Consider the following 7,781-nt stretch of genomic DNA (forward strand, 5'->3'; position numbering starts at 1 on the left):
GGGCGTCAATGGTAGGGCACATCTCAGGATGTTATGTTATGCATTATCAGGATGTTATGGCTTTCTCGGAGCCAGTTGTCTCCTGTGTGATTCAGCGTGACCCTGCAGGCCCTAATATGAACTAGGCCATGGAGGACACACGCCTACACAAGGAACTATATTACAACAGCTAGATAATATGTATAATTTGTCAAAGAAGCATGATTCTCTGTGTATATATTAACGTGTGCAAAAAAAGATACTCCATTTTGATGAAATTAGACATCATTTTTATCTACAGTCCAGGTTTCCAAGAGCCATTCTTCCCACAGTGTTACTGAATAGCAATCTCTCCTCTGAAGCATCAGCGTTAAGAACAGAAGCACCAGACAGTACAGGTGACCAGCCATCCAATGGCAAGGCAACATGGATAGGATCTTCACATGGCGGAGATGGCAGAAAAGATGATGATCCTAATGAGGATTGGTGTGCAGTATGTCAGAATGGAGGAGAACTTTTGTGTTGCGATAAGTGTCCCAAAGTGTTCCACCTTTCATGTCATGTTCCTACACTCAGGAATTTTCCAAGGTAAAGTCTAAAGCCATGCTCTTCTATGGCATGAACTCAGACATTATTTAAACAATTGCATCTGATTTTAAAGCTAAGCTGGAATCGACAGTGTGAAGTTTAGTCTGTGGATGTATAAAACAAGATACCACTGTGAAATGTGTAATTGCAGATGGTTTTCCAATCTTTAGCTCCTGTTCATATTTATGTAGGCTGATAAATGCACCTGGATGCAACAGCTGTATGTGTTCCAATTTTAAAGTTTAACCAATAAATCTAGAATAGTGGCTTTTTTTTGTTACAGAATGATGCTTAAAAATCAATTGTCTCAAATATTTTTTCCAACTTCAGATTTTATATAACTAAATAATAGACTTTAAGTAGGTATATATATTATATAAGTAGAACACCCCTTTTAGTTGGCTATATTTCTGTTGGATCTGTACTTTCCATTTAATGTTCTTAATCATTAGGAGTTGTAAGTCGGTCTCCCTATGAAATCCCAAAGATCCATGGTATTGTTTCTGGTGCTTTTTTTCAACAGGTGTGGGCAACCAAGTGTGTTGGATGGTGTAGAAATGCGATAAATAAATTAAATAAGGGCAGCAATTGTAATACTCACTCATAACCAATACTTTGTTTTCTTGTTATTGAAGGATTACTAAGAAAATAGTTTTGTCAAAGCTAATTGGGAATGGTCCTTACCATCCTTTTCTACCATTTAGATAGTTCCTTTCTCCTTTGAGAAGAGAAAACTATTCACACAAGCCTATTGCAGCAAAGATATGGATTATTGTAGTCTTGGGAGGAGGAGATGGCAAGTGGAGAGTGGCATGTTAAGAATGTTCTAGTTTTCTGTCTTATTCTTTCCCATAAAACACTATCAGCCATCAAGTAATCATTTGGGAAACAGCTCAGTCTGACTTTTTGTGTCTTTCAGTTTCATTTGAGAATAATTTTAATGTTTAAACAATTTGATTCCACTCAAAAGTAATTGTATCTATTTTAAGGATAAGTATTTTAATACCTACCATCTCAGTGGTCGGGGATTCTCTATTTGATTGACAAAGAAATTCAAAATTGAACAATGTAATTTCTCCATCATTGGCTTCATTGTAACCACTGTATTTATTAACTTTCAAAACTCATTGTAAAAGATAGGTGAAAGAATTAGCTTGGAAGCATTCAGAATGCAAAAATGGGAGGCTTATATCAATCTTCTTTTTTCATTTTTTCTCCCCAGTGGTGAATGGATTTGCACATTCTGTCGTGATTTGTTTAAACCTGAAGTAGAATATGATTGTGGTGTCTCAAGCCATGTTTCTGAAGAAAAAAGAAAAGTGGAAGGGGGTCCAGGCTTGGCACCAATAGATCAGAGGGTAATTTCATTGTATTGTGTTAATTCTACAAACTAGGTTTTTTTTTTGGAGTGGGGGGGGGGAGTGCAAGATAATAAAAATAATGAATTAATTAGTATTCAAAATCTGAGCAAAAATACAGATAGTAACAGCATAAGCAATAGCAATTAGACTTATATACCGCTTCACAGTGCTTTACAGCCCTCTAAGCGATTTACAGTCAGTATATTGCCCCCAACAATCTGGGTTCTCATTTTACCAATCTTGGAAGGGCTGAGTCAACCTTGAGATGGTCACGATCAAACTCCAGATTATGGACAGAGTTAGCTTGCAATACTGCATTCTAGCCTGCAATAATGTGCCATAGGTTCAACTCTTCAGATTTTCTATTACTCATGCACATGTACATTTCAAGCGTTCAGACTTTTCTTTATTAATTATTATAGAGTGCTGTTGTGATTATTTTAATGTTATCTTTGTAAATACTTTTTTAACAGTGATATCTGGCTAAATTGCATATGTACCAATTTAGACTACTCAACACTTAGAATCAGAGCAGTATGTGCCTCTGAAATATTATGTTAATGTAAGTTTTAGTTTCCTTTGCTTCAGAAATATAATTATACCATATTTATATAAATACCATCAAATATACAAATAACAAATGGATATGAGATATGGAATATTCAACTTGCTATATCTATCCTTCATAGTTTTATAAAATATGCTTGTCTCAGAAGTTCAAATGAATATTAAACTAAAAATATTGGTAGGAAAAATCCATTGAGGGATGAGAAAAAAGGTCAAGGTTTTGAGCAAATTCATTATTATATTAAAGATGCATGCTTATATAGTTTACAGTACTGTTGTAAACTTTCAAGCTGATGTCCCAAATAATTTTAGTTATTTCTGTCCCAATATATAGAAATGTGAAAGATTACTTCTGTACCTTTACTGTCATGAAATGAGCCTTGCTTTTCAAGATCCAGTCCCTCCCACGGTAGGTTATTAACTTTACTATTAATCACTGATATTTGTACCCATTATTGGTTAAACAAGAAGATTTCTGTGTTATGCTTAAAAATACATTGACTCCATTCTATAATATTGTTTCTTCTCCTTTAATTATAATCTTTAGTTCTTTCCAGTTGCTTCTAGTAGTTAAAGACTTCAAGGTCTCTCTTACCATGTTTTCTTTAATCCATAACATTTTGCCAGGAAAAGAATGTTTTACTCATAAATCCAGAATATTCATTTATTTTAAGAGGATTTTAAACAAACCACGTATTATTTCATAACCTTATTTCCAATCAGTCTGGCCCCTTAGTCCATTTAAGAACTCTCCAAAACTAATATTCCATTCAACCCTTTTGCAGTTTATTTCCAAATTTGGAATAGAATAAAATAGATTAAATAAAAGAGTTGGAAGGGACCTTGGAGGTCTTTTAGTTCAACCCCCTGCTCAGGCAGGAAACCCTATACTATTTCAGATAAATGGTTGTCCAATCTCTTTAAAAAATCTCTTCCAATTTCTTTAAGTTCTTAAATTTACACGAAACTGCTTTTCTTGAGGAGTGAAGGAAAATCACTCAGTAATAAAACTTGCCTTTCTGAAGGTTCTTAATATCCAAAAAGGGTGCTTTTATATTAAGGTTTTTGCTGGTTAAGATTGAACATGACACTTTATTATTTGTTAATAGATAAAAGTATAAAAGAACAGATTTAAGTCCCATTTTAAAAAAGCCCCAGCTGATTTTGAAACTTTTTTTACTTCTTCCTGATAGTTAACAGAAAATGTAGCAGGAACCACATACCTCTAAACTGCAGCTGTGCAGTTTTAGCAAAATCATATGCTTTGGAAAAGCTGCTTCTCTTGTCTGCAACCTCCTTAGTAAAATCAGGATAATAGATATTAATTTCTTTTTACAACACCACTATACCTAGAATTTTTCTTATTTTTGTCTAGTTCTGTGTAGAATCTTTTATATGTACAATTACAAATTGTAGAAATTGAATAGTAGCAGTATTTTGGTCCTTCAGCCCTGGATTTTTTTGAATGGGTATTTTATACAGATGTTTATTAAAAAATCAGCAGGCAGGAAAAAAAAGATTTCCATAAATTCTATACTGCAAGATTTTTAGGAATATTCTCTGTGTCAATCATACACATAGTTTTTTATATAATTGAAACTTCAGGCAATCACAATCTTCAGAAGATTGTGACTAGCACATTTTGTCATCTTCTGGTTTTTCATTTGACATCTTGGTTAGAGACTTCCTTAATCTGTTTAAATTTTTTGTTAGACTCTGTGGTAACTGTTTAAGCTTCATAAGTTAGCAGGATGTCTTCTGCTACTTTTAATAGAAATGAGTGGGATGATACTGAGCTTTCTTGGTTCTAGTTGACGTATTTAGAATAAAAGAATCAGCTACAGCTGGTTGTATATTACAATAAATATTCTTAATTTACCATTTTGATGAAATACTGCTGAGTAGCATAGGATTTCATGCTACTTAAAGAAAAAAAGAATGAAGGGACAAGAAGAGAGATCAGATAACATCATCAGCCACAATCAGAAATCTATGATGCTATCAGCTTTGACGGTGGTGGCAACACACTCCCAGCTACTGCTTGACCTGGAAATTTTAAATAACTACTAGCCAGTCTCTAGTCTTCCTTTGGGGGGGGTGGGGGGTAGTTGTTTAGAGGTGGTGTATCTGCCATGGCAAAGACATGGAGGAAATAAATTATCAGGACTCAGACTAGGTGTAGAAGTATGGAATTGAATTTATATTTATTGCTCTTGTGGATGATCTGTGGCAGGATTGGGATAGGGAAAATATAACCCTCCTGGTTCAACTTAATTTTGATACCATCAGTCATAGTATCTTCCTGGATCACTGGCAAGGAGTGGCCTTTAAGCCTAATAAAATAAACAAATGTAATGTATAATAATAATCTGTGATACAGCTTGCTGTTTGTTTTAGAACTACTATAGCTGAAAATACATTTTTATATGTTTTCATTGATAACATAGGAATACATTTCTGCACACCTAATGGCATCTGGCTAAATATCTGCAATGTAACTTTTTAAAATTCCAAAACAACAGAAAAATAAACCCAAACTAAACTTCTGAAAATACTTATCTATTTCTTTTTAGGTGCCTGACTACTATGAAATAATTAAGAAGCCAATGGATTTGTCAACAATAAAGAATAGATTGCAAGCACAGCACACAATATATTCAAAACCAGAAGATGTAATAGCTGATTTTAGGCTAATATTTCGAAATTGTGCTGAATTTAATGAGGTGAAAAAAGAGTATAATATATTCTTACACACATTATTAAGAAACCATAATTGTTAACTGGTATTGTGAAAGGCTCAACCCTGGGTATGAGTAAGGGTGGATGACAGGTGAGCCACATCTTGGAAAATAGTGATGGCAGCAACAATCTACCAAAATCACTAACCCAAAGAACCATTTGTAGACAGAGTGTGAATGCCAACCTTCTACCCTACAGTTCAGCTCAGCTCTGACTTCTGCTGTACCCAGGAGTCTAATTTTGGGTACCATGATAGATTACAGAGCCATGTAATTATAAATTATTATACAACAGTTGTCTTAACAAGAAATAATAGAATATATCTAATTACAAATTAAAATTTGTTTGATTGCCATTTCAGTACAAGTAGTCCTCAACTTAAAACCATTTGTTAAATGACCATTTGAACCTGCAAGGACACTGAAAAAAGTAATTATGACTGTTTTTCATACTTACGATTGTTGCAGCATCCTCATGGTCATGTGGTCAAAATTCAGATGCTTGGCAACTGGTTCATATTTATGACAGTTGCAATATCCTGAGGTCATTTTGTGACTGACAAGCAAAGTCAATGGGGAAGCCAGATTCACTTAACAGCCATGTTACTAATTTAATAACTGCAGTGATTCTGGGGCATGAAAGGTCATAAAAATGCAGCAAAACTCACTTAACAACTGTCTCGCTTACCACAGAAATTTTTGGTTTAATTATGATGGTATGTTGAGGACTACCTGTACTATAAATACTATAATGAAACGTATGAAAGTTACAACATACCTGAAATCCTACAAAAGTGTTGCCAAAATCCTTGAAATTTATTTGTCTGTTTCCAAAATAAGAATTCACAAACATTTCTAGCAATATTTTATGTAGTTCATTTAGAAACATTATCCTAACACTATTAATATGTTTAATTTTTCCAACAGCCTGATTCTGAAGTAGCTGATGCTGGAATGAAACTAAGTTCTTATTTTGAGGAACTTTTGAAGAACCTTTTTTCAGACAGAAAATTCTCTGTTCAGCCTTATTGCCATTCTGATAAAAACAGTCCATCTCCAACAGATGACTCAGATGATGAATTTGTGCAACCCCGAAAAAAACGCCTCAAGTGGGAAGAGCACCATTTTTTTAAGTAAGCTGCTTATATGTACTCTTAAGCATTTTTACTTAAATATTTATCAATTTTTCATTTTCTAAAAATAATTTTTGACATCGTTGATTTCTACACATAAGGGACATTTAACTGGAAATAATGCCTTCCTCTGTTGATTTGTATCTACCATGCTTGTTTGGAAATGAATTACAATCTCAGTCCAGGGAAAAAGGATGTTTTGGGCGGAAACAAATTAAAAACAATTAGTTAAATTAGATTTGAAAATTACTATTTTAAGAAAATGGGGTCTTTGGGAAAAAAATAAAATTATCAAAGGATGTGGCTGGCCAAAATTATAATTCTTTACAATTTTCCTATACTTAAACATTAGTCATTGGAGGGTAGAAAAGCACATAGTTTGCTATTGTTCTAAGTTTCTGAGAAGTACAATGAAACTGTAGTTTCCCCAGATAATGACTTGTGCCCTAATGTGTGGGGAGATGAATTAAAGTTCTTTGAAAACACATGCTTTTGTGTCTTTGTGTGATCATATGAAGAGAAATCTTACTGTAACATTGGTTGGAAAACTTAATCTCCATGGAGATGGGGAGGGAAAGGAACCTAGTGCATATTACTATTGTTAAGTTCCAGGCCTTATTCTTTGCCCAGAGCCTGGTCTCTGGAGACTCAGATGCCCTGGACTCTGACTGTTGCTGCTGAATGCCCCCGGCCAGCCTGTAATGAAGCCTGTCTCATATATAATTTGATTGTGAATGTGGGGGCTGACCAGATAGGTATTGTCAAACCATACCACGCAAGTATCACCAAAACGTGTGGTGCAGGAGTCTTTCATCTCAGAATCATGCCATCATGGGTTTGAGAGCAAGGACAGGATAAGGGTGTGGTGGTTATCATTCAGTAGGCTGTAGTGATCTTTTACTTCCCTTGGATGTAGCAGGATGTAAGACATTTTGTGAAATTGAAGCCCGGTTCCAAGCAGATGTCACACATGAATCTGTTTTTGCCTCAGGGCAATGGTAACGTGATCTGAGGTGGTGGGGTAATACTGGATCAGTCCTTGATTCTAGAGTTTTTAGTAACTGCTTCCCAATGCAGAAAGTTTGGGCTTGCTTGCATGTCCTGTCCAAAATAATTGATGGACTGATTGAATCGTGCCTTTGTGGACACTCTGATTATGGTTTTTTGGGAAGGAACAAGGAAGAGATACATAACTCACCATTAGAGACAAAGGGCAAAGCTGACCAAGTAAAGTTAAGAGCAAAGAAGCATGCTTTATCACTCTTACTGTATCTGAGGATGGTGGCTCTGTTTTGGGTAACAGTCCCTTCTGAATAAGGAGACACGAAAGGTGAGCGCTTTCAGGGCCCCAGGGAGGACAAAGTCTGTCAAACTGGCAAGTTGAAGTAGCTTGTTTTTTGTCCCCTTAAAGTGGG

General features: G+C 35.0%; 1 protein-coding gene across 3 annotated transcripts in view; it reads left to right on the plus strand.

The window, feature by feature from the left end:
* TRIM24 (tripartite motif containing 24) overlaps window positions 1-6,853 on the plus strand; it is a 60,677-nt gene extending 53,824 nt beyond the window's left edge. For all 3 annotated transcript variants that reach the window (XM_032220533.1, XM_032220532.1, XM_032220531.1), the window contains 5 exons: window positions 281-567; window positions 1,790-1,925; window positions 2,830-2,904; window positions 5,069-5,218; window positions 6,161-6,853. In XM_032220533.1, the coding sequence (XP_032076424.1) occupies window positions 281-567; window positions 1,790-1,925; window positions 2,830-2,904; window positions 5,069-5,218; window positions 6,161-6,370 (858 nt within the window). In that variant the 3' untranslated portion in view covers window positions 6,371-6,853. The remainder of the gene's footprint in view (window positions 1-280; window positions 568-1,789; window positions 1,926-2,829; window positions 2,905-5,068; window positions 5,219-6,160) is intronic.
* Window positions 6,854-7,781: the final 928 nt, after the last annotated feature.

This window comes from Thamnophis elegans, chromosome 7 (genome assembly GCF_009769535.1).
Source record: "Thamnophis elegans isolate rThaEle1 chromosome 7, rThaEle1.pri, whole genome shotgun sequence".
NCBI lineage: Eukaryota > Metazoa > Chordata > Lepidosauria > Squamata > Colubridae > Thamnophis > Thamnophis elegans.